Source organism: Harpia harpyja, chromosome 2 (assembly GCF_026419915.1).
Source record: "Harpia harpyja isolate bHarHar1 chromosome 2, bHarHar1 primary haplotype, whole genome shotgun sequence".
NCBI classification, from domain to species: domain Eukaryota; kingdom Metazoa; phylum Chordata; class Aves; order Accipitriformes; family Accipitridae; genus Harpia; species Harpia harpyja.
The window spans coordinates 16,598,087-16,623,215 of record NC_068941.1 but is presented as its reverse complement, the minus strand read 5'-3'; the positions used below and the strand labels follow the sequence as shown (position 1 = coordinate 16,623,215).

The 25,129-nt window shown below is 40.6% G+C and overlaps 1 protein-coding gene across 5 annotated transcripts in view; it reads left to right on the top strand.

Annotated features, from left to right (window-relative positions):
• ZNF827 (zinc finger protein 827) overlaps positions 1 to 25,129 on the top strand; it is a 115,791-nt gene that overhangs the window by 69,458 nt on the left and 21,204 nt on the right. For all 5 annotated transcript variants that reach the window (XR_008239534.1, XR_008239533.1, XM_052816636.1 and 2 more), the window contains exons 6-8: positions 6,698 to 6,946; positions 7,653 to 7,710; positions 12,274 to 12,377. Coding sequence is in view for 3 of the 5 variants with exons in the window: in XM_052816636.1 (XP_052672596.1) it covers positions 6,698 to 6,946; positions 7,653 to 7,710; positions 12,274 to 12,377 (411 nt within the window). In the remaining 2 variants the exon portion in view is untranslated. The remainder of the gene's footprint in view (positions 1 to 6,697; positions 6,947 to 7,652; positions 7,711 to 12,273; positions 12,378 to 25,129) is intronic.

Below are 25,129 nucleotides of genomic sequence, written 5' to 3'. Positions count from 1 at the left end.
ACCCCTCCCTCCTCGCCTGGCCCTTCTGAACAGCCTGTAGCCATTGATAGCTGTACTCCAGTCATGGAATTTGTCCCACCAAGTTTCAGTAATGGCAACTAGGTCGTAGCTTTTTAGCAGCATGGTGGCTTCCAGCTCCTCCTGTTTGTTGCCCATGCTGCGTGCATTGGTGTAGAGGCACTTCAGCTGGGCTGTCGGCCATATCACCTTCTTAGAGGAAGACTCCATAGTTCCTTTGAGGTATTTCACTGGTGTTGCCCTCTTGGCTCCTGTTACCTCAGGAGCCCTTGGCTCATCTCCGTAAGACTTCAAGTGTGCTCCAGTGTACCCAGCACGGCTCAGAGCAACAGGCTGAGGGCCCTCAGTAGCCCCATCCCTCTAACCTTGGCGTGTCATCCCGCAGCTTGTCACGGGCAAGCCTGATATTATCCCCTTCCCCCTTCAAGTCCAGTTTAAAGCTCTGTCAATGAGCCCCGCTAGCTCCTGAGCAAAGACCCTCTCCCCGCTTTGAGAAGGGTGAATCCCATCTGACACCAGCAGGCCTGGTGCTGTGTAGGCCATCCCATTATCGAAAACCCGACAATTGTGGTGGTGACACCATCCACGGAGCCATGCATTAACAGACTGGGTCCGTCTGTTTCTTCCAGTGTTGCTGCCTGCAACTGGAACGAGAGAGGAAAAAATAACCTGTGCTCCAGATCCCCTTGCCAACCCTCCCAAGGCCCTGAAGTCTCTTTGATCACCCTTGGACTACGTGTTGCAGCTTCATCACTGCCCACACGGAAGAGCAGTAATGGGTAATAGTGTGAGGGCTGTACCAGGCTAGGGAGTTTCCCGGCGATGTCCTTAATCCGGGCCCCAGGGAGGCAGCGGACTTCCCTAAGAGGAGGGTCTGTCCGGCATATTGGACCCTCTGTTCCCCTCAGAAGGGGGTTGCCTACAACTATAACCAGTTTTTTTCTTCCTTGTGGAGGTGGTCGTGATACGGGGGCTAGGCCTTTCTGATCTTGGCAACACCTCTGGTGTAGATAGACCGTCATCCACATCATCCATTGACTGGCCTACATCCAGAGCCTCATACCTGTTGTACAGAGGCACCTGGGACGGCGAGGTGGGCAAAGGGGGGGTTTGCCTGCCGCCCGGAGCACGGACTTGCCTCCATTCACTCCTCTCTTTTAAGCTACTGCCTTCAGCCTGGTGGGGGGAGGATACAGGATTCCCTTGATCTTGGTTTTTTTTTTCTGGTGACTGTTCCTGTTTCTGTCTCAGGGAGGGCAGAGCCTGGTTCCACCAGTCTATCTCTTTCTCAGATTCCCTGATGCTCCTTAACCTTTCTACTTCCTGCATGTGGAATACTGTACCAGTTTTAGGCTCCCTGGTTCAAAAGGGCTGTTGAGAATTAGTAGACGGTCTAGAGGAAAGCAGCAGACCTGATTAAGGGTCTAGGGCTCATGGCCTACAAGGAAGCATTGAGGGAAGTGGGCCTGTTCATTCTGGTAGAGGGGGAACTAAAGGCAGATCTAATCGCAGCCTGCAACTAGTTGAAGGAAGCTTAGAAAAGCAGTGGATTCAAACTCTTTTCTGTAGTGGCAGATGGTAAAAGAAGGGGCGACAGCTACCAGCTGCAGCTTGGAAGGTTCAGAGTGGACATTAAGAAAAATTTCTAGTGTAGCACTAGAACAAGTGTTACCCAAGCATGCTGTAGCTTTCCCTTGCTTGGACGTTTTGAAAACTCTGCTAGATAAACCTGCAGGTGATCTGATCTAATGCCAATGATTCATGGGATAATTTAGTTTGGAGGGGACGTCCAGGGTTCATCTAATCCAAACTCTTGCTCAAAGCAGGTCCAACAAGATCAGGCTGCTGCAGGTCTTACTAAGTGTTGAATGTGTCCAGGAATGGAGAACCCAACCTCTCTCAGCAATGTGTGCCAGTATTTCACCATCCTGACAGTGAATTTTTTTTCTGTATATATAAACAGAATTTCCCATGTTCCAACTTGTCTGTCAACTCTCATGCTATCGTTGTGCATTTCTGAGAGAAGTCTGACTCTAGCTTCCTTATACCTTCCCGTCATACCTTAGAAAGTTGTCGTCAGCAATCAAATATCCCCTTAATGTTGTTTTCTTAAGGCTGAACAAACCCTGTTCTCTTAGCTCATCTCCTCTGATGTCTTGCAGCAGCCCCCTAACTATCTTGGTAGCCTTCCAGTTCACATGCTCCAGGACGTCAGTGTCCGTCCTGTACTGGGAAGCCCCAGCTGGGATACAGTACTCTAAATGCAGTCTCACAAGTGCAGAATAGAGGATAAGAATCTCCTCTTTCTGCCTGATGGCTACAGGTTTGATAATACAGCCCAGAATATGGTTGGCCTTGGTTGCCACAAGGGCCCATTGCTGACTTGTGCACAACTTGGGTTGGATTGTGGCAGTCCCAACTTTCTCAGAGAAGTAGCTTGAATAATCTCTTTCTAAAACTTGGCAATCTCTGTCCTAGGCTGTAGAGAGGCATTGTCTAAGACTAAATTTCAGAGGCGCTCTTACAGCTACACCTACTTAAGGTGACACTGTCAGGCCTTCAGGGATGAATGCTGTACCCTGAGCCTTTAGGTAGCACAAGTATTGTTCTGTGTTTCTGTTGTGTTTGGGTTTTTTTAGCAAGTGCCACTACTTTGCGATTCCTTGCACTTGTGAATGCCAGAGAACCTGAAAGCTGTGGAAGGAATGGCTTTCTCCTGGAACAAGCCTGTCCAATACTGCATTTTTCATATCTGATGTGGAAAATTGTCTCACTTCTTGTGAATAGGATGAAGTTCATTGAGGCTTTTGTAGATCAGCTGATTAAAAGTTATACTGCTCTGTAAAGAAACAGCATCCCTGTGGCTTGATGGTAGTACATCCATGTATGCAATAATTTTCTCTTATTTTGTTAAGCTGTTTCTGTATCACAAAGTTAACAGCAGAAAAAAGCATATTACGTGATTTAGTTCATCTTCTGCCATATGAGCAATGTTCACTGCTGTGCTGTTGTTCTGAGCTTCATCCAGGTTAGTTTTGAATGAATAGCAGACCATGTTTCGGAGATCACAATCTGGATACTTTAAAGCTGCTTGAGTCTTCATTCCCTGCTGATTTTTGCTAGGTATTAGATGTCTGTACTTTTATAAAAATCTGGCATGAAGAAAATTTACTCTCATACACTAACTTTGTATTCTGATACATTGCAGTTTATTTAACCTAGCCCATCTACTCAAGGGGAAATGCAAAAGTGGAAAAAAGCCAAAGCTATCATGATTTTAATTATTTGAACCAGGAGACCTTTTGGTGTACCAGTCCTTGACTTGAAAAACTTTAGCTGCACTATGACATGTGAGATACCTATGTAAGGAAATAAGGGGTATCACCTTACTCCACAAATGAACAGTCTGTAGCACAACAGGGAAAATAATCTTCAGGAAGTTACAGTTTGACTGCCTGTATGGTGAGATGGGTATGGGCATAACCTTAATTACAGTCTTTTGCCAGCACAAGATCTAGCACAGCTGGGTTGTATGCCTGTGATTGCTGTTCATGGGGCAGACTGACTGTGTTTCCCTTTCTTTAGCTCTTGTAAAATTATTATAGAGTCCCTCCTTCAGCCTTCTCTGTGTGTGTGTGCTTCTGGGAATCAGAGTATGACAGGATTCACGTTCAGCAGGGATATTCTGTCAGATCAAAAGTGTGCAGCTGGGAAGATAAAGGTCAAAGGAAATGATCAAATATGTAAATTTAGTTAGGGCAATTTGAGTGCTAGCTGATAGTGAGGGAGAGAAGGTCATCAGTATTGCTTGACTCTTGCCTTAGTTGGGATCATATCTGTTTGATTCAAAAGCGTTTGCAGGACAGGGAATTAAACTGTGTGGAGCAGGAACAGAAATAGAAAGAATATTTTAAAAGCAGAGAGAGCTGCAAAGGTCAGCTTGACTCTGCACCTAAATTTGGCAGCTGGGTGCAGAGCTCGGTCTGTCAGACATCTGAAGAACTCATTTGTTTGTGGAGTTACCTGAGCTTTGATAGACAGTGTTACCTGATGTGTTCCTTTGCTGTTCTGTGTTCACTTTCAATGCACAGAATGCTATTTTTACACTTTTCAACACAGATGCAATGTTCTGTGGTTTTATAATAATACGCTAATGGAAGCTTTAAATAAAAAAAAAGAAAAAAAAAAAAGAAAAATTTGCTTAACAGGACAAAAAAAGGCATTATATGATATTTCTAACTTGTCTTCAGTTAAGAATTCACTATGAAAATTTCCAAAGTCTGAAATGTATCTGGTGGATCGTAGATGGTAAAGGTTTTTATCAATGTTTATAGGTTTCTTTTAAAGGTCAAGAAATGTCATAAGAAAGGATTGAAAGCACTTCATGTAAATCGTTCCTGGAACATATCCAAGTGGCTTTTATCTCCTGGCTTCGATTTTTTTTTTTTTTTAAAGAGCTGTAGGCAGTAAAGCCACTTTTTCTCCACTTAAGAACAACCGGAACGTGGGGAGAGGGAGAAACCAAGGGAAGGAAAAAGGACTTGGTGACACACATCAGTTTAATTTTAGGTGTAATGTGTATGCCTTCATGCTGAAGGGATTCTGTTTGTCTTTGGCTAGAGACTACAAGATGACACCAATCAGTTGACTACCTTGAGGATGTTATCAGGGATAACCAAACCATGTTTTGGTGCCTCTGAGATTCATTGTAATATTGGGTAATTGAAAACAAAAGGCCTGGTGGTGTTTGAAATATTCACACTGGGAGTAAAATCTGTGAGGCTGACACAATCGTATGTGAGTTAGAGAGGAAGGGAAAAACAGAGAGCAGCAACAGATTCGTTTATCCGGTGAAGTTAGTGGATTCCCCCCGCCTTTTCTTCTCTGTGACCCAAAGTTAATAGAAAATACTGTTTGTGTTTGGACTTTTTTTTGTGAACTGGTATTCATTTATTTATTTTTAACACCAGAGCCTTCTAACTAGTAAAATTTGACAGATGACAAACTTCCATGTGAGGAAACTCATTGTGCAGACTGCCTGTGTCAGTGACCTGATGCTATCAGGATGGCCAGCCCCTGTCTGCAACCAGTTAACATGCTGGCCCACGGTCATAGATCTGATCCTGCCCCCCCAGTCTGGACAAGGGCCAGACTGTTCTCTCAGGTTCTAATCCACTCAGCATCTAAGCTCTCTGCTTCTCTGGCTCTGTGTGCTGCAGTGTGCCTGTCCCTACTCTCTACCATGGCCTCTTTTGCTGGGTGCTAGGGTTGCCTTTCTTCCTTTGGCTCATGAAGTCTGAGCAATTCAAACTCACGCTTTCCCTTGACTCCAGCTGTGGAGGCTACATAGGCGACAATTTAGAGCATGTGCTAATCATGAATAAACAGCAGCAGATTTTCCTTAAGGTTTTCAGTGTCTTGGCTAGTACCAGTACGTGTGCAGGTTTAGGCAAAATTAATAAATCCCACGTACGTTTTTTTGTTGGAATGATTCCTTACCTGGATGGCCCATCTGATATTTAACTGTGTTCATGCATTTATTTATTTTCTTGATTCTCCCAGGCATATTGCCTGTCTTAGGCTGCCTGTTTCCAGAGTGTCTGGTCAGCATGCAGCCAGCAGAGGCAACACCTAGTTGGGCAGTTCTGCCATGATAGTCCTTTCAGGAGCACTCTGAATGAAAATCATTAAAAACCTCATCATCTTTCTCCAAAACTAAATTGGGAATAAATTCTACAGGTCTTCAACTTCTCTTTTCACAGCAGAAAGTCTGAATCAAAAGGGCTGGATAGGTATTTGGGGTGTTGTAAGCAAATTACCTTGGAGCCTTGATTTTGAGCTTTCAGAGCTTTTATTCTGAAGAAAAAATTATCACTTACCTTGCAGCCAAACCAGAGCATTCAGCAACACCTGGGGAATCTCAAGTGTAGAAAGTGAACTACAAATTGGCTTCTAGGCTATGGTTTTGTTTGCTAGACCCAGCACACCAGAGAGGAAAGCAAGGAGAGAAGGATATGGGCTTATGGAAACTGGTCATTAGGGTTATTGGACCTTGTAACGTATGAGGAAGTATCTGTGCTTGTTACAAAATCAGGCTTTAGAAAAGCATGGGCCCCAGAATACTGCTCTCATCTTGAAAGCATATGCAGATATAACAAAAGAGTTCTTCACATAGTTGTCTGGAATTTTCCATAAAAGAGAAAGAGAGCAGAAGAGGAGCAGATGAGGTTTCTTCCCCCACCCCATCCCTATAGCAATACTTCTGACTGTGCTGGTACTTCTGCTGATAAAGAGTAATTTAGAGTTTGTAAGAGGTCTTCAGTGCCCATCTTTGGAGAGCTGGTGTGTAGTTGCAACTTCATTTGATAAAAACAAAGCTTCACTAACTGGTGTGTGATCACCCAGTATTCATAGAAAGTGATATAACTCTCATATTTACAAATATACAACTGTTTTCTGCTCTCTAGTTTGAAAAATTATTTTCAAGAGATTGCTTCTATTTATAACCCCCAGAAGAATACTGTAGCAGTCATCTGCTTGCTTCCCTTACCATTTGCAGTGATACGGTATACAAATTAAAACTTTGTAATTGTGATTCCTGCTTTGACTACTCTGAAAAATTGTAGCCTAATTAAATAATTGTGGCCATTGTTTATTTTTTTGAAATACATATTTGCAGCTGAGAGTTACAAGGAAACCCAGATGGTAAAGATAAAGGAAGAACCAATGGAAGTTGACATTCATGATTCGCAGGCTTCAGTGTCACCCAGCCAACCCAGCCAAAATGTTGGCTACAGCACTTTATTAGGGCGAGACATTAGTGAACACATACAGAAGGCACCAGAAGGTCGTGTGCTCCCAGAAAGAAGTCTATTCAGCCAAGATATATCAGTGAAGATGGCGTCCGAGCTGCTCTTCCAGTTATCAGGTAAAAGCAGTGGAAATAGTTGATAGTTTAATTTAAAGAACAAAAAGAGGTTGTGTATAACCATTAAGGTGCAATGAAAGTGTGAGATTGCTAAGGCTGAAAAATAATAGGAGTTAGAGCCCTTCTACCCTCACATTTGGAACGCAAGCGCCTTGCCAAATGTCCCCCATAGTTAGCATATGCTTTAGAGCATGGGACAGTCAGGTCAGGTTCACAATATTTGAACTGAACTGGAAAAGCTGGAGTTCAACTCCTGTATTTTTGAAAGCTAATTAAATAATTTGTGACAACTGGTTGATCCAGGCCTTGGAGTATAAGGGAACCCATAGGTGGCAGTTACTGGCATAAGTGGCCAGTGGCTGCAGCATGCAATGCTCCTGGGGCTGCACTGTCCATTTCTCTTGTCAAAGAGGGTGAACCTCAGCCATTACATAAAGGCAACAGTACTGTGTTTAATGAATGCTTGTATTGCACACTTTGCATATGGGCTTATGCACTAACACTGAAATATGAAGCTGAAAAAATTTTGGGGGTGTTAGTTTAAATAAAGTCACGCCCATTCTCTAATCATGCTGTAATCATTTACCCTAAATTACTCTGGATTATGCTGTTATCAGAAAGCATTAAAATAGTTCTGCTGAATAAAACCTGATAGGGAAAATATGATATATGCTAATCACAAAAACCCTTGTACGTTCCTCTGCAGAAAAGGTGAGCAAAGAGCACAACCACAATAAAGATAACACCATCAGAACTACAGCCAGGTAAGTACAGTCCATTGTTACCTGCAAACCTGTAGTGTAAATGGCATTGCTTCATTTTGCCTTGTGAACTCAAATGTGCCTGTCTTCTGCAAATGTGACCTGATATTACAAGTGTAAGAGATTTTCATGAGTAATGTAACCTGTATCTGAAAAATTACACCTATAGATCTGATTGCTTAGAGTTCATGAGACAAAAGGCCTTTGGGCCACAATGACTTTTCTCCTCTGATCAAGTATTCACACATCATTTTAAGAATTATTTTTTCTACAAAAAATGAAACTTAAAAGAAACTGCATAGTGCTTGCAGTGCTTGAGGGAAGAACAGGCTGACAACTGGATTTTAAGCCATGGACCAATGTAAGAAGAGGTGATTTTGATTCAGTCTTCTGTCAAACTTGGATTTCTTTAATAAAATTTCAGTTTAGTATTTTTATCATCTCAATGCCTTCTAGAGATAATTTTTAAAAGTCAGACTGTACAAAAATGCTAATGAAGCATTTATTAAAGATTATGGTCACATTAGTACAATAAATGAACTCATCCAGGAATTAAAAATATGATCCAATTAGAGCACATGCTGTTAAAGAAATATGCACTTTACAGTATTGTGGCTGGGAACAAGCCCATGAGTTGTTTACATATACGTGAGCAGCAAAGTGAGGTGTCCCTATGAGAAAATTCAAAGCTCTTGTGTAATAAGTGGCACCTAGAATTGGTAAAAACTTGGGAGCCCATGGTGAGGAGTAGGCAGGAATTGGCAGGGGTACATTTATTTCCTACCTGGAAGTTCCCTAATCAATGTGGATGTGTTGGAGACTGAGCACACTGAAGTGACAAAGAGTTCCTTCAGACACAGAGTAAGACCTTCTGTGCCTCTGCAGCCCCTTCTACAGAAGTTCCCAGCATGTTCAGTGCCTGCTAACTAAGACAACTTTGTCCAGACAGAAATTAAAAAGCATTTCAGTTGCAGAAGAAAAGTTCTCTAAAATATGTTGTTCTTAAATTCCTAGGCCTATCCCATTCATTCATGGTCACTGTAATAAATAAGTATTTTGTTTTTAATAAACTGACTAGCTCAGTAAATGTACATTAGGGACTTTTTGAAGTTAGAAGTTGAAAGATAATGAAATTGAGCTTTTAACTACTGGCTACTGTGAATGCTTCCCATATTTGCTAGTTTGGGAATTTGTGGAATATGCAGCCTGCATAGCCTTCCCATGACTACTTAAAAAGCATAAGCCTGAGACATACATATGGAGATAAATGCACATATTGTCCAACTACTCATTAACCATCCAGTGTGCATGGCAGGCACGGGGTGACAAATAGTCAGTTGAAAATAGATTTCAGTGTGTCATGATGTTACCAGCAGGACTGGTGTGAGAATCCAGAGCTACTTTTGGATCTATCAAAGATAATTCAAACTGGAAAGGTTGAGGACAGTTCAAAGATAACTTCACCTTCTTCTGGCTGCCAACTTTTAAGAGAGTAGCACAGTTGGCTGTTGTCAAACTTGCAGTAAGTTTTACTGAGAAGTCCTGATAATGGCTGCTACCCATCAGGGCATGAAATGCTGAGTGCCTGATTCAATTCTTCCGGGTGCTTTTCTTATGTTACCTATCTATCAACAGAAGAAGACATGAATGAGAAGAGCTTCTTAAGGGGAAGTGAGTCAGTCTACTAAATCCTGCAAGTTCAAACAGATTGACTTGAAAGACTTTGCCAAAAAAACCCCACCCAAAACCAGACAAACAGCTGGAAGTCTTTACTGGTAAGGGTATGATGCCTTCTCAAAAATAGAATGTGATGGAGCAGCCAGTGGAGGATAGAGGCACTCCGACTGCATTAATAAAATGTGTGGTGTTGCAGTTTGGCTCACCAACCTACATCTGGAGTAATGACAGAAAGGCATTTGAATCACAATTGTTATGTGAAGTTTGCTGACAGCTGCAGAGAGCCAAGGTGAGGTCAGTGTTGTCCCACTTGTGAGTAGCTGGGGAGCAGAGATTAAGCTGTGTTATTGGTGAGAGTCTTAAATCAGCAAAGCCCGGCAGGATGGGGTATGCTAGCACTTTTTGCTGTCTTATCCCGTATTAACATTTCTAACTGTTGCCTATCTGTTGCTGTTCCTCCTGTGAGTATTCCTGGACATTGTGAGCATATACTTCCATATGACTTTGCTTAAGCAGCCAAAACTGGCAAGGATTCCTCACAGTTCAATGGCTGAGTGAGATGGTAGAGCCTGCCATCTGTGATACGAAGACACAAAGTGGAGAAGCAAATGATCTGGAAGAGAGTACGCCAGCATAAGATGCCAAGATAAGTTTCTTTCATCTAGAGAAGTGTGTAGCCATAAAACTGGAAAAGTGCAGCCGGAAAAAAAAAAATCCTAAAGCTTGATCTTCATCAGAAGGGACTTTGCACAGTGATTGAGAATGATGTATGTAGTTCCTTACTATGAAGCAGGAGCTTCTCCCTCCATACTTTGCACTGGGAATTGGAGGACATAGCTGCTGAAATAAAAATAATAATAGGGCCAGCACTGAAGAGACTCAGCTGCCATTCTAGAGGAAGGCAGAAAAGAGGTATCCAAGGATGGTTCTGTAATTCACCAGAGGCCGATGGCGGAGAGGGAAATCCTTGGGACACAACGCAATGCAGTCTTCAGCAGCAACTTGCTCATGATATATGGGCTAGCCTGAAATAGATAAGTTCTGCATCATCCATTTTGCTTAAAACCAGCAATGAGCAGTGTCCCAGTGACTGAATCTAATGCACAAGCAGGAAGGCCAACATGGAAACCTGAGCGGATTACAAGATTTTGGAGAGTTACAACAGTAATAAAGCTTTTTTTTATTGGTGTTTTTCTTTCAAATCATTATTAAACCAGTGAGAGGAATGTTGCAATAAATGATGCCATATTTGTATACAGCGTCAGTCTGTTTTATATTATGTCACCCCTGCGTGGGAGTGTGAGTCTTGGAAAAAGTAAAGTTTTGCACATGTGGGCTGGAGCTGTTTTGCTTTATCCTGATCACTTGTTTTCTTGAGTATTATGTGTTGTTCAGCTATCTGCATACACTGAACTGTTCAGGTTTGGGGCAGCTTCATGCCTTACCCTTCAGCACAACCTAATGTTGACTGTGTTTATGGTTATGTTCAGACTTTTGTACAAATACCAAAATATCCCATTAACTGTCACATATGGAACAGCACAAAATGAATAATGGCCAAAAAACTTAATAAAAAAGTAAATAATGTGATTGCCAAAAGGGTTACCTGATCAAGTTAACTAATTATCAACAAGTTTCCCAAACGCAGCAGAGATCTGACTAAGAATACAAGTGACTCAGTGGAGAACGCCTTGTTCACTCTCTGTAGAAAAACTGTATGAGGGGAGACTTATGCAAGTGTCATTGTTTAGATTGACACCTTGGGTACCTGAACTGGTAGGGTCAACGTGGTTGGTGCTGCTGGCAGATACTTCTGGGTCTGGACTACCCGCTATGCAATGCTTCGTAAGACCTCATAGTACATTCTTTATCCTGAAAAGGTTCTTGGATTTTATTACTGAATAAGAACAGGCTGCAGAAATGAGCTGGCCTCCTGTCCTGCACCTTTAAAACACCTACTATGCACCAGCCTGTTAAGGATTCTCAATATGAGAGAGATCAGAGTTCATGTAATTCTCATTTTGCTTAGAAGAAATTGATAGTTTATGTGGAGATGGAATACACCGCCTTAGAAAAGTTTTCTGAGAAAGACTATCCTTTTCCATTTTGAATATTTTGATGTACCTCTTACTGATGTCTCTCTGTACTGTAGAGACAGAATTCTTGCTTCTGTTAGGATCTGTAATTGAGCAGAAAACAAAATACTTCGACAGAAATGCCAATTCACTATTGAAGTTGACTTTTCACTGCCTGTTAATTAAAACCAAAGCATGCTATGCTTTTTGGAGTCAAGTAGCTGATAATTTTTGCACTTAATACTCTTTGGGAAGTAACCATTCAGTTAGTTTATATGAATTGTTTCCTGCTTTAAAAATCAAACTCATGGAGTTAATGTCATTCATGGAACACTGTGTCAAAAGAGAACTATTCAGCATCTTAACCTAAAATTTGAAAAGTTTTGTTTTAAAAGTAATCACTATATACCTCAGATTATTAAATAATAATATTTTCCACATTTCCTGATTGCCCTCTCCAGTTATGACAGTAGAATACAAAGTTTTAGACAGTAGAATACAAATTTTTGAAGCATTAATTTGAATGATCTGTAGTGTATTGTGATATAGAAATCTGAGATGTTGAAATGTAGTTAAAAGCCTTTTGGAAGGACTTCAGTTTTCACTCTTAGATGCAATTTTACCAAAGCATGCCTCTTCTCCACACCTTGCCTCACAGTCTGCATATCTTTCAGCATGAATTCTGTAAATGAAGCAGGGCTTTTAACAAGATGGTATTTGTTATAATATTAAGGTGTTAGGGTCAAAAATCTTATTTACTTCTTCCATTAACTGCTGTTTTGTTTACAAAAAGATGCCTTATTTTTTCCTATAGCCCTTTCTTTTCTGAAGACACATTTAGACAATCACCGTTCACTTCCAACTCAAAAGATCTCCTGCCTAATGAAACTACTCTTCATGGAAGGACAGCTGCACCAGGTCAGATACCTTTTTCTTCCATTACTTCCAGTTAATAGATCTTTTTAAAATTTTCTTACTGTAAACTCCACCACCTGACCAGTGCTCTTAAAATGTAGTTTGCTTTGTCAAAAAGGAATTATCTCTCCATCACAGTAAGTGCTTATTATTAAGAAGAAAAAAGTTAAATATTGCTGAAGCATTTGTATTAATAGTCTTTAAATTACTGTTTCCATGAATTGCACAAGGGTCCATAACAGATTAAACTCAGCAGTATTAACAGAGTTGGGTTTTTTTGGTGCGTGTCTCCCATATGTAAAGGAACTTCACTGATGTCGGATTACTGTCTGCTATTCTCCTGTTACTGGCCATTTCCATCTCCATCTCTCAGACTACAGATGAAATGTTTGCAGTACATGTATCAGAGTGGCTGAGCTTGGCAATACAATTTTTTCCTGCCTTTAACAATAATTCAGAAACTTTTTGGAAGGATGCGGAGTTCTTAAAACGTCCTGAAAGGCCTTAGTATCTGTGGGTACATTCCCACTGATCTTCTGAACTGGTTGACAGGCATTTTACATCTAGATGTAGCTTGGGTTATATTCTGCAATAAAATGGAAAATATGGGCCTGTAACAATACTATTCAAGGTGGCACTGAACACATGCAAAAACTTGATATGTGCCTTTACTGTCCTGTTGCAAAATAACTCGTTTGCTAGTTCGCTGCTATCTGTTCTTAAATTAATAGCTCTTGGGTTCTAAAGGTCAGTAATTACACAGCCAGCTGTAGGGAAGGTTATTCACCTTTTCTTAGCAATCAATAAAGTTTTGGGCACGTTACTGCTAATTTTTGAGCTATAGACTGTCATTTAATTTACAACTTAACAGACTCTTCATTTTTTTAATGCTTGAATAGTCATTTGACAGCTCATGAAGTGGTAGATGAGGTTAAGAGCTAGATGTTGTCTAAGGGTAAATATGCATAGCAGGAAGAAGAAGAAAATTTGTGGCATAAGGACAAGGGTCTTTGGGTTAGCCTCAGCTGCACTTTTGCAAGGAAGTAGTGGATTTTGTAACTGGGGGTGAGGACAACCAGATCAGGTGTGGTGCTTTTAAGTATTAAAATGTAAACCAGGTTAGCACTTCAATCCTGGCTTTTGACCTTGGCATAACATGGAATATTCATATACCCAGATGAAGGCCAAGAGCTCTAGACTCCTCAGGCGGTGCTCGATACCTCAGAGGACATGGCCTCTAGCAGCAATACTCTTACATCATACCAAGATGAATGTATAAGTATTTTAATTCTCTGTAAGACTTCATTTTAAGTGAGACAGCTAAAATTGTGGATGGGTTTTGGTGACATGTTTAATCTTCTGCTTAAGAGGTGTAAAGTATCTAGTTGGTTAGGACATCCTGGAGTGTTAAAATGGCTTCTGAGGAACTGGGTTTTGTATGTTTATGCTGCCCCATATTCTGCCTTATGGAATATAAGCATTACCTTGATAGGTCTGTGTATTCTAATACATATTGCTCTGTGATTATAAGACTCTGGTATGTAATAGCAGCATCTATACTGAAAATTGAAAGTGCCAGTTTCTGCTTCATTTTTATTTTTGGAACAACCCTATCATTCCAAATATGTTGATTTTTCTCAGGCTCATAATAAATTCTTGGACCTGAAGTGCAACTTCACAGTAGCACCAGGAATGTGATTTAAATTTTTAATCAATTACAAATGTGATATTCATGTAAAAGAACAGCAGAATACCCACAGGTAGATTTCCTACTAGTTTTAGCCTTGCAAGAAGAAATAGTCTGTGTAGTGCTATGGATAGCTCAGGAGAAACTTTATCCCTGCAGCGAGTAGCATAAAGGAACAGTAACAAACCATTGTAAAGGCCAACAGGATAAACCAGAAACTGCTGTGGAAATGTTTATGTGGTGTCCCGTGGAGAAACGGTATGTATGCCTTCGCTTGAGATTTGTTTTGGGTTACTTCATCCCTGAAACAAGATAGTAAGAAGTAGAAAAGAACAGCATAAGAAAATGACAGGAAATTCCCAGTCCAGTGTCATCTTCAAGTCATCAACTAAAATCCAAGCGGATTAACTGCTAATAGCAAGAGTGTTCATTAAGCAGTCCCCATATCCAAAAATGCGACTCCGTGCCACTGTCACCACAGCTAGCAGAGTCTGATGAGCAAGCATGGGGTCTGAGCTGCTGCTCTGTACTGACTCTTTGACCAGGCTTGAATCAGGCAGGCAGAGTGGCATGAGGAAGCCTTCACTGCCAGTTGGTCTGGGTCGCCTTGGTGGAACCCCATGTACATAGTGCTTCTTTCCAAGAGAGCACCAATATGGGCGGTTGTATCCCCAGACTCCTGCCAACTTTCTGTCTGCAGACTTCTTGGCACCCTAGCTGCAGAGGAATTGGGAAAAGTGACAGGAACATAGGACAGTAAGATATCTCATGTGTCAAATTCAATTCTTTTCTATAATGGGTAACAATATTACATAATCTCATTCATTATCAAGATCCACCTTAAACCTGTCGTCCTTATTTGTATGAGGACACTGTTTCAGAAGCTCGCCCCTTTGAAGGGCTGGGACCGCTCTTTTTTCAGCCTGCATTTATTCATAGCAAGTTCTACTTTTGTTGTTTCACCAATGCTGTCCTTCAACTTTGATAATTCTTCTCCCTTGTGATGTTCACCATCTGATGTGCCATCTTACATCCCCCTAATCCTGTCTTCATTTTGGAAAAGTAAGCCAGCCAATGTCTTTTAGTCTCTTTTAGTATGATAGGGTTTCCATTTCCTGACCAACATCATAGCCTTTTTCTGCCTCTGTTTAGGGAAAATAATTTCTGCAAGTATGAGTAGTCAGAACTATATATGCTATTTTACAGGAGATCTTACCAATGACTTCTTCAGCAGCATGCAATCTTCTACATGTATATTGGAAATGCCTCTCCTGTTTGATCACAGTCGTAACTACAACATGCTGATGAATCTCAGTTCATTTGCTAATCAAATAGTAACATGTTTTTCTTTTCCTTTACAATTTCAGCTGATGATTTCAGCATGCAACAGAAATTCTTGTTCCTACTTTCTAGGCATATGACCTTGTAATTTGAATTGTTTCACTTGTTACTCTAGCTCTCAAGATTATTTTTTTTAATACTCTGAAATTTCTGCATATTGATGATATTGCCTTCATTAATGCAATGCTGTGTTGGTGTTGAAACTATTAAAGAGGATTTTTAAGTACGGTTGGTCCAAAGTTCAGTCCTTGAGACTTCAGCTTAGTGGCCTCCTCAGTGCAAACCACTTCTCTTTGTAGCCAGTTTATAAGATAATTGCAAGATCATGTATTTAAGGGGAAGAGCACTCTTTGTAGGGCATTGAGTATATAAGATCCCCAAGGAGTATGAAATAATTAGGAAAGGCGTATTAAAAGATATGTGAGAGCAATGCACTGATCAGGGCATTTACTGGAGAAATAAAATCCTAAATAAATAACGACATAACAGTGGATTTGGCCTGAAGTAAAGGTGAAGTAATCCTGATCAGCAGCAGTATCACAGGCAGGAGAAGTGATTCTCATGCAGCAGCTTTTAAGTCTGGTACCCAAGGAAATGACAATGAAATCTCCAACAGCTGTCAGAAGGGGACTCGACAGCCCTGCAGAAGTCATGGTAACTCCCTGATAATCTGTGGTGAATTCTTAACATTCTGAGAAGGGAAGAAAGTAGTTTCCTATAGTACGTAGTTCAAAAGTATTGGATAGATTTGGGGAACTACTTCCCTTCCTTTTTAAGGTATTTCGTATGTTAATAACCATACAAATTTAGTTGTAGTTACATTATACTTTCCTGAATTACTATTACTGTCCAAATAAGCTCATTTTTACTCAGAAATGGAAATAAAATGGTATTGATGTCCACATTAATCAAACACACTTCGCTCAAAAATTACCATAGTATCAAAGTCATATCTAATACAAAGTCATATCCAAAACAAGGCAATAATTTCAGCTTTCCCCTATAAGAACAGCAAAATGACCTTTTTTGGCCTAGCAAAATGTGGGGAGAAGAAATTAAAGTTTTAATTTCAAACAGTCACTTTAAAAGGGCATTTTTATCTTCTGTTTTGTAAGACTCTTCTTTTGACGGAATAGAGTTTAGTTTTACTCAGACTATATAGTTCAGTCCAGATCGCTAGATAAATTAAAAACTTGATCTTACACTGGTGTTCCTGACCCTTAGCCAATCTTTAACGTGTTTTAATAGTTTTCCACTATCTCGCTGACTCATTCTGTAAATCAAACCTGCCTTCGTGAAATCCAGATGAGTGATATTCACTATTCCTTTTCTGGTCAGTTCATTAATATTGGCAAAGATGCCAGCTGTGTGTTTTTGGGAGTATTTTTCTCCATGTAGATCTGTATGTAGTATAATAATATTTCATTATTTTCTCTCCTGTTCATCAAGGACCTGGTATTCTCCTTCATTTACATTGACAGTGCCAAATATTGAAACAATCTCATCTGTAGAGGATTAAATAAAAAATAAAAATCCATCTTTTTGTGAAAACTTACTACTTGCAAAACTGTAATTTTGATTGTGGTAAGTGAATGTCACGTGGCTAAAATAGACTTTTGGAACTAGAGAATGTAGGTTTTGGGGAGTTGTAGTCCATGAATAGCCCTGGCTTTTTTAGTTTTGTCCATTGGTGCCAGAGCTAAATTTACTGGTGTTATTTATTTCAATGAAATAAAGCCAATAAAGCTTCTGTCCTCAAGTACCTTTCTGAAAATGTATCAGAGCCCCTTCTGTCACTGTGTCTCCACGCTCTTTACTGACCTGCAAGATGACAGATAGGCCGTGCTTCCTCTTCAGAAATGTCCAGAAGCCAATATTGAATCAGTAGCATGATACTTAGTTCAGTAGAAAATTGGAAACATAGTGCAAAATTTTGGATTTTGGTACTGTCAGCTGTATTTTTATTGATGATGTAATTAGTGGCATTATCCCATATTTATGTTTATTGATCTAAGGTAATATGTGTAACAAAGATTTCCATATGTTTGGAACTACAGGACTATTCAGGAGATGTACACGTTTCTCCTGTTACTGTTCACACTGACACCCTCCTACTACTTCTTTTCTCTAGAGCAGTAATTCCACTGTAAATTTAACATACTTAAAGGGGAAAATCTGCCTGCTCCCTCGGCCTCATCTGTGCAGATTGTCCAACACAGCAGTACTAATATTTGTGTGGCCACATTGTGAAGCCAGATCAGGGGAAGTAGTGAACTAATCTCCTTTTTTTTCTAAGAGTTTGTGGGAATGTTGGGATGTGAGCAGGGTGAAGGCAAGGCCATATATTTCAGTTGTGTGAAATTTCAGCATTTGTGTGAGATTGACTGGCTGTGACCACACTTAATCTTGTTTACTTTCTTCTGTGACTGTAGTTGAAAAATACCTCCTGAGGGTTTAGGTTTTTAACTTGAACGTGATAAATAACCAAGCTGTTCATGTTGCACAGATACCGTGTTCTTTGGTATGAAGTAGTTTGCATGTGTCTTCCCTCCTAATCCCTTTTTAAAGACACTTTAAGGTCAGTATACCTCTTGATGTTGTAATATTGTGTGGCTTAAGCCATCTAGAAAGTAGATAGCAAGAGCTCTTTTGGTCCAACCTGCAGACGTGCTCATTCATATATACTATTTTCTGGCAGTATTTGTGCTTGATTCTGGTCTCCTGTGTTCTGCAGCAAACTAAACTTCTGCAACCATCTAGAGCAACCAGCTCTGAATTTTGGGTCATCACTAGGTTAGTTAAGAAAGTCAGGACTTTCATTGAATATGAGGTTAGAGTGAATGCAATTATAGTTTCCATTTCTTCACAAGTGCCAGTGACAGTTTTCCTTCTTGGTCTCTTTTAGCCTGCTGCCAGACTTTCTACTTCTAACTTATCTTAATGTTGTCCCGGAGACCACTCTAACTGCACTGCAGAAATGAAAGGACACCTTGAGGGTTTGATTTCTGTGTAGGGGACTGTTGGCACTTCTGTCACCCTGGAAAATGTCCTTAGGCCTTAGGGGACTGTGAAATGCACAAGCCCTGAGGATTTCTGCTGAAGTGATCAGCGATGAAATGTTGGCATATAAATTGCCCTTGTATAGCCTCCCAGCTATGTACCCATGGAGTTAATTAGAACAATTCACACCTTACTGTGGTGGTTGTTTTCCTACATCTGCCAAAAAGCCGCTAACTTCATATTGCGGGTAATCCTCTGTTTACTTTAGGAAGGCTTTCTTCACTGTCCTAATTGCTAGAATTTGTAAAAGAAAGCTAGGGGTTAAGAGCACAATTACAAGCAATTGATTTCTAATTCATTCAGGACAGCAGAACCTGTGTAGTATTACTTTTGAGAGAATCACAGAATGGTTGAGGTAGGAAGTCTAGTTCCACCCTCTTCCTCAGAGCAGAGTCAGCTTGTTGCTCAAGACTGTGTCCAGTCAGGTTTTGAGTATCTCCAGGGATGGAGACTCTCTGGGCAATCTCTGGGCAACCTGTGCGAGTGTTTGACCATGCTCACAGTAGAAAAAGTGTTTTCTTATGTTTAAATGGAATTTCCTGTGTTTTAATTTGTGCCCTTGCCTCCTCTCCACTGGGCATCACTGAGAAGAGCCTGGCTTCATCCTTCGTATTCCCCCACCATCAGGTATTTATACAGATTGGAAAGATCCCACCAAGCCTTCTCTTCTCCAGGCTGAACAGTCCCAGCTCTCTCAGGCTGTCCTTGTATGACAGATGCTCCAATCCCTTAATCATATTTGCCGGACTTCAGACTTCTCTGAAAGTCTGAAAGAATATTTCAAGATCCTGGCAGCAGCTTCTGTCCCTGTGATGGAACAGCAATTTTTATTGCCAGTATAGTTGCAGAGGGAGTGCACGTGCATGTAAGTTGACTTATATAGTGCATTTCCCCCCCCCGCTTTATCCCATTATTAGTGCTTATGGTCATTTTATTTGCTTTCAGTTTTGCTCTGAGTTATGAGCTCTGCCCACCCAGGACATTAGATATCGCCTTCAGTTTCTTGATGATGAGAGTGCCTGACCCCTATTGGCTCCATGGCAGGGTGGAAAAGTGTAGAGTGGCACTTAATTCACTACGCAAGGCATGCTCCATCAGGCACTTGGTCCTGTTGTTCATTTCTGTCTCAGTATTTCTGTGAAATGTGCTTGTTGAAAGTGGTGCTAGAGGTAGATGCCACACTGCTGTCATCGCTGCCTGCAGCACATAATGGTAGGTACTCACTAAGCCTTGCAAAATCTGGTTCTCTCGGTCTTTAAAAGCACCCATTTAGTTTTATTCCTCTTCCAGTGCCTGTCTGGGGTAAGATTCAACCAGATACTCTCCTTTTTGTGTATGTGTATGTATGTGAGTGCATGTGTATAAATCCATGCAGGTGCAGGAAAATGAATACTGGAGAGATCTCTCTGACAAATCCAACCTGTATGACAGCTTCATAGATGGTAGGAAAACTTTTGTGACAGCGCGGCAGATTGATTGTAGTAACTGATTTTAGTTCCTTATCTCTAACGTGCATTTTACTTTCATTCTTCGCACAAAAAGAATGTCTTTTGGGTATACATTGACTGGTGTACACTCTCTGTCTTTGCACTCTCTAGAAGGCTAGGGACTGTCAGCCATCATGGTGGCTCTCTGAAGTCTGATAGCAAGAGACAGATAGCTGGCAAGTTGTGGAAAGTGATTCTAGGAAGGTGAGATAGTTGGACTGCCATAGAAGTGGGCTGTGCTTGGCATAGTTCTCCAAAGCAAGACAGATTTTGCAGAATTTGTTCAACATAATTCAGTGCTAAACTGTGTGATAGTGGTTCTGGCTCTAGCATGTTTTTTATCTATCGCAGCCTGTCTTCAGATTCCCATGATCATCTGCCTGGGTACAGCCTTCTTTCGCTATGCACCCAGCTGCCTTGACAACCGCTTTGCACTACAGTCACCACGCAGAGGGTTCCAAATTTCTGGTTCATTTAATGGGATCATAACCAACGCGGCTGCAACTGATTACAGCATTGCATTTCCCTTGCAGCTTTTTCTGGGTCTGCTGCCAAACAGGTTTGCATCTAGTGCATGTCTGTTGCGGATCTTGAGCAGCCACACAGTCTTCATAACTAACAAAGTCCCTTTCAGAACTGGAAATATTATTATGCAGAACAGACCATTTCAAATCAGCAAATGGCCTCTTGCTCAAATACGCACAGTGTGTTCTTTGGCTAAAATAGGACAAGTGAAATGTGCAGCATGTGCATAATTGTACATGTTTTAATTTTTCTCAACAATCAGTATTTATTGGCCATTCCCACAGCAATTAAGGGGAATGTGATCAGATCCTTCTGAGGAACACATGAAACTCCTGGTGAATTGGCCAGTCCCTCTCTCAAATACAACACATGCTAAATAGCAGGACTTTGCACGAATTGTTACGGGCATACGGAGTTCGCTTCTTTTCCTTGTGAAGTCACTCTACTAATTATTTTGCCAATTATTTACAGGACCTTCAAGACGAAAGGTGTTAATTAAAATAGACAAACAGAAAGATACACATTCAGGTCCATGTCTAATGGCTGTCTTGAAAGGCACTTGACATCTATTTGAAAATTTGTGATCCTTGTTTTATTATGGGCTGCCTTTATATAGGGTAACTTTTTTTCCCTCTAATACTGTGCAGTCTTCTCATACAGGCAAGAATATTTATTTTAATTTCATTTCCTTTTTACGTTTGTTCCTCCTAAAGCAGTATCAACCTCATGGTAAAGGACAGAAGAACAAAGTAATTTCACTCGGAACAAATACCTTCTGGTTTCATTCAGAATAAACCCAAACTAGACCCCATTTATTAAACCCAGCAAACCAAAAGCTGTTAAAAAATATCACCAACACCAAACCCAAAGCAAAATGGCCAAAGGTAAATGTTTCATCCCACATGGAAAAATAAAACTTAGCAGTTGGGTTTTTTACCCTTTCAAACTGGGCGGGTTTTGGCATCTCTTAGCAATTTTTGGATATGTTTTCTGAGTCTCTAATAGTTATTCAACAGCAAATTATTCTTTAAAAAGTAAAATAATTGTTGCTATCAATATTTTTAAATAAATATGTAGCACAAATGGAGGTCAAATTTGAGAAGGTCTTCCTGAGCAGCTACACTCATCCAAAGTACAGAATAAGAAATGTGGGATTTTGTCTACCTTATCTTCTGCTGGCAAGTGAATTCAGGACAACAAAAGGCTGTCTGGCAAGTTCTTGGGACCTGTGTTTTGATGCAGGTAACAGAAGGCAACTTGGTGAAGAATGACCATGAAGTGATAGAATGTGGGTTTTGGGAAAGGAGGAAGGGAAAACCGCGAAATAACAGCAGTTGGCTTCAGGAAGGACAACTGTAACCAACTTGGAGATGCATATGGAAAGAAACCTAACAATAGTTGTTTCCAGGTCCTTAAAGAAACTTGACCTCTTGAGTTGAGTGAGGGGTTTGGTGCTGCCTCCCACAACATGCTCGTAGTAAGCAGGGAAACTGAGAGTAGGTGCAACTATACTTAAGTGGCTAAGTGTAGCTGTCAAACCCCAGGGATGACGTGCAGTTCTGCAAGGGTCTGTCTTTGCTCTGGTACTAATCGGTCCTTTTATTAATGTCGTGGATGGTGGAAGAGAAAGCATGTTTATTGAATGTCCTGGTGACACCATGGGTGCCATAAGCACTTCAGAGGGCAGAATTAGAGTTCAGTCTTATCTTGAGGAATTGAAGAAACAGTCTGGAAAACAGTAGCCAATTCACTGAGGACAAAATTCTGTGCCTGGGGGAATGATTAGTGCTACAAAGAAAGGGGAGGGATGAATGCCCTGGCAGTGCAACTGTATGCAGACACTGCATGTAGAGCTGACATTGTATGCATTGCAGAAAGGGCAAACATTCAGCTGAGATGTCTGGAATGTTGTCTGTAAGGCACATGTGGTAATTCTGCTCTACAGCTGGAGCCCTGAATTCAATCTGGGGCTCTGTAATCCAAGAACAATGTGGAGGACAGCAGTGGTCAGAGGTCTAGAAAACAGGAGCTGTGCATAAAGGTTGAAGAATTTGTTTTTATTTCATCTGGAGAAGAAGAGGGGAGACATGATAACAGTATTCAAATATGTAAAATGACAGCTTTGAGAGAAAAAGAATAAACCTTGCCTATGTTCATGTGAGCAGAATAAGGAGTAACGGGCTTAAATGACAGCAGAGGAGATTTAAGTTAAACACCAGGTAAAACTTTCTAGCAGTGGGGTGGGTGGTTTTGTACTGGCACAACTGTCACAGGAGGCTGTGGAACCTCTGTCATGGGAGGGTTTTTAAAAAAATAAGTTAGACAAGCACCTGTCGGGACTGATGGGTATGTTTGGTGTGTGGCTGGTGTGCCTCCGGGCGAGGGAGAGACAAGATGGCCTCCTGAGGTCCCTTCCAGCTCTAATTCTGTGATATAAATTCAGTAGCAAAACTATAATGGTGATTAAATACCCTCTTGAGAGAGACTTGATAGATGAGGCTTTTGGTTTATAAATACTCAGCATGCTGTGTTTTAGACTCTGCATCTTATTCAAACCCATCTATAGTTTCATATCCTCTTTTGTCTTCCTTAATATCGGAATCTTTTGTAAAAGTGAACATCAGCATTGAGTCAGACTGTTTCCTGAATATGAAACTGTTCCAAATACAAGCTCAACATGCAATAGAAAGACAGGGTTTAAAATTACTTTTCTCGCTCTGCAAAAGGAATTGAAACACAACATTCCTGACATTTCTTTTTAGAGTTACCTTGGGACTCTCCAGTCCTCACCTATCTTATCTCGTACAAGGTTGTCTTCTATAATATTTGTCTGCCTAAGAGTAAATTAAATGCAAAATTCATCAGGCTATTTGGACAGATATATATATATATAAAAATAAAAGGCCATTGTCTAAAAATAATCTAAGCAAAGCTGAGAAGTTTTTTTTCTTCTACAGCATGATTTCAGTCAGGGTACAAATTCACCCTACTGGTTGCTGGGTGTTTGAGTTGAGTTTGGGGCAGTTGTGCTGACTAGTGCCCTGCAAATGCAAGCTGAGCAGAAGGCAGATGGGAGAGTAGTAGAGAAGGAAGGAGAGGATGGTTTGTCGGAGAGAGAGCAAGGAGAGAGGTAAATGTCTTAAAAGAATGAGTTAAGGGCTTCAAGGAAATGACAGATTGACTGCTTATCACTTGGGGAATCTGCAGTAAAAGCAATAAGAACCGTTTTCTTTTACAGCAGCAACCACAGTACTGTGAAGGGTAGTGCCTTTCCCTGGCAGCTTGCTGAAACATGGAAAGGTGGATCTGGCTGAATGTTCGCAGTTACTTTCATGTAGTTTTGACTCTTTTGTGTTAATTCAGTCAGCTCAGGAAGAGGGACTGAGTCTGCATTTGGGGCTTTATTTTGCATTCCTCCACTGAGGTTTCTGGTTACCAGCTTACAGTTTCTCTAGTACAGCAGCTTTTGCTTCACTAAAAAGGATGCAGAAGGCTGAAAAGAAAAATGTAGTCTGAAGGCCAGTTTGTCTTTATTTGTATCTGAATTCTGGATGGGGAGTACTAGTGTTAGCCTCTGCAAAGTGCCCTAGATGTGTTATTACCTTCCCTCTATGAAAGAAAAGCCCCTATTTCAGGTGGATTTGCAAGTGGAAATTGGCACAGTGATAAAAACAAAAGAAAAAAAGGAAAATTTGTACATACACCATAATGGTCCTAAATGTGCACAAATGTCTCTGAGTGATTTTTAAAAGGGTTTCTTAGGAAGTGTGTCTTAAGCAGAATTGTAGGAGAGAAATTTAAAGGGTAGAAACCTATTGGCATTATGGAAATTAATTAGTTGTGGTTTAAAAATAACAACAGGACCAAATTATACTTTCATAAGTTCATATGAACTCGATGTTGTAGCACCCAAAATAAATGTTGCAAGCAGTGTAAATGGTTGAGCTAAACGTGAGGGCCACCTGCTTGGGAGTCCATTAGAGAGCTTATGTAAATTCATTGTGGCACATCTTACAGTTACCATGAAGGTATTTTCAGGATGATATTCTAGCATTACACTGAAATAAAACACATTGTGCAAAGATAACAGAGAGCACGTTATCAGATTTTTGTCTTGACAATAGATGCAGAATTTAACTTTCATTTACAATAGCTATTATTTCTAAACAAGCAAAAAAAGTAAAGTTATGATGATGGAGCTCATTGCTACTGAAAGGATTGATTGTTCTCTTGGCCAACAATGATCAGGTAAGCTTTTAAAGACAATTCTGGGGGAGCAGATTTGTTGGTGCTTCCTATACCTGTCTTGCAGTGTCTCCACTTCCTCAGTGAAAAAAATAAACCAGTTTCCATCTGGGCCACACTGCATTACTTTATCTATAGTTATGAAACCAAACTGACCTTCTTCACTGTGGTAACTGTGAATGATTGAGGAACTCCTTCAGCCTGTGCAGTGAGCTACATGGACTCTTATATGACTACTACTTTTTGGCCAGTAAATTCACAGCTCGGGGCCTTACTTTGTGTATGTCAGGAATTTTACATTGTTCTATTCTTTCTTATTGTGTAAGGGACGAAGTTACCACAAGACCATCCTGTTTATGCTTTATGCTAAAGCAGTACAGTGAATAATGAAAGTTGGGCGAAATAGAGGG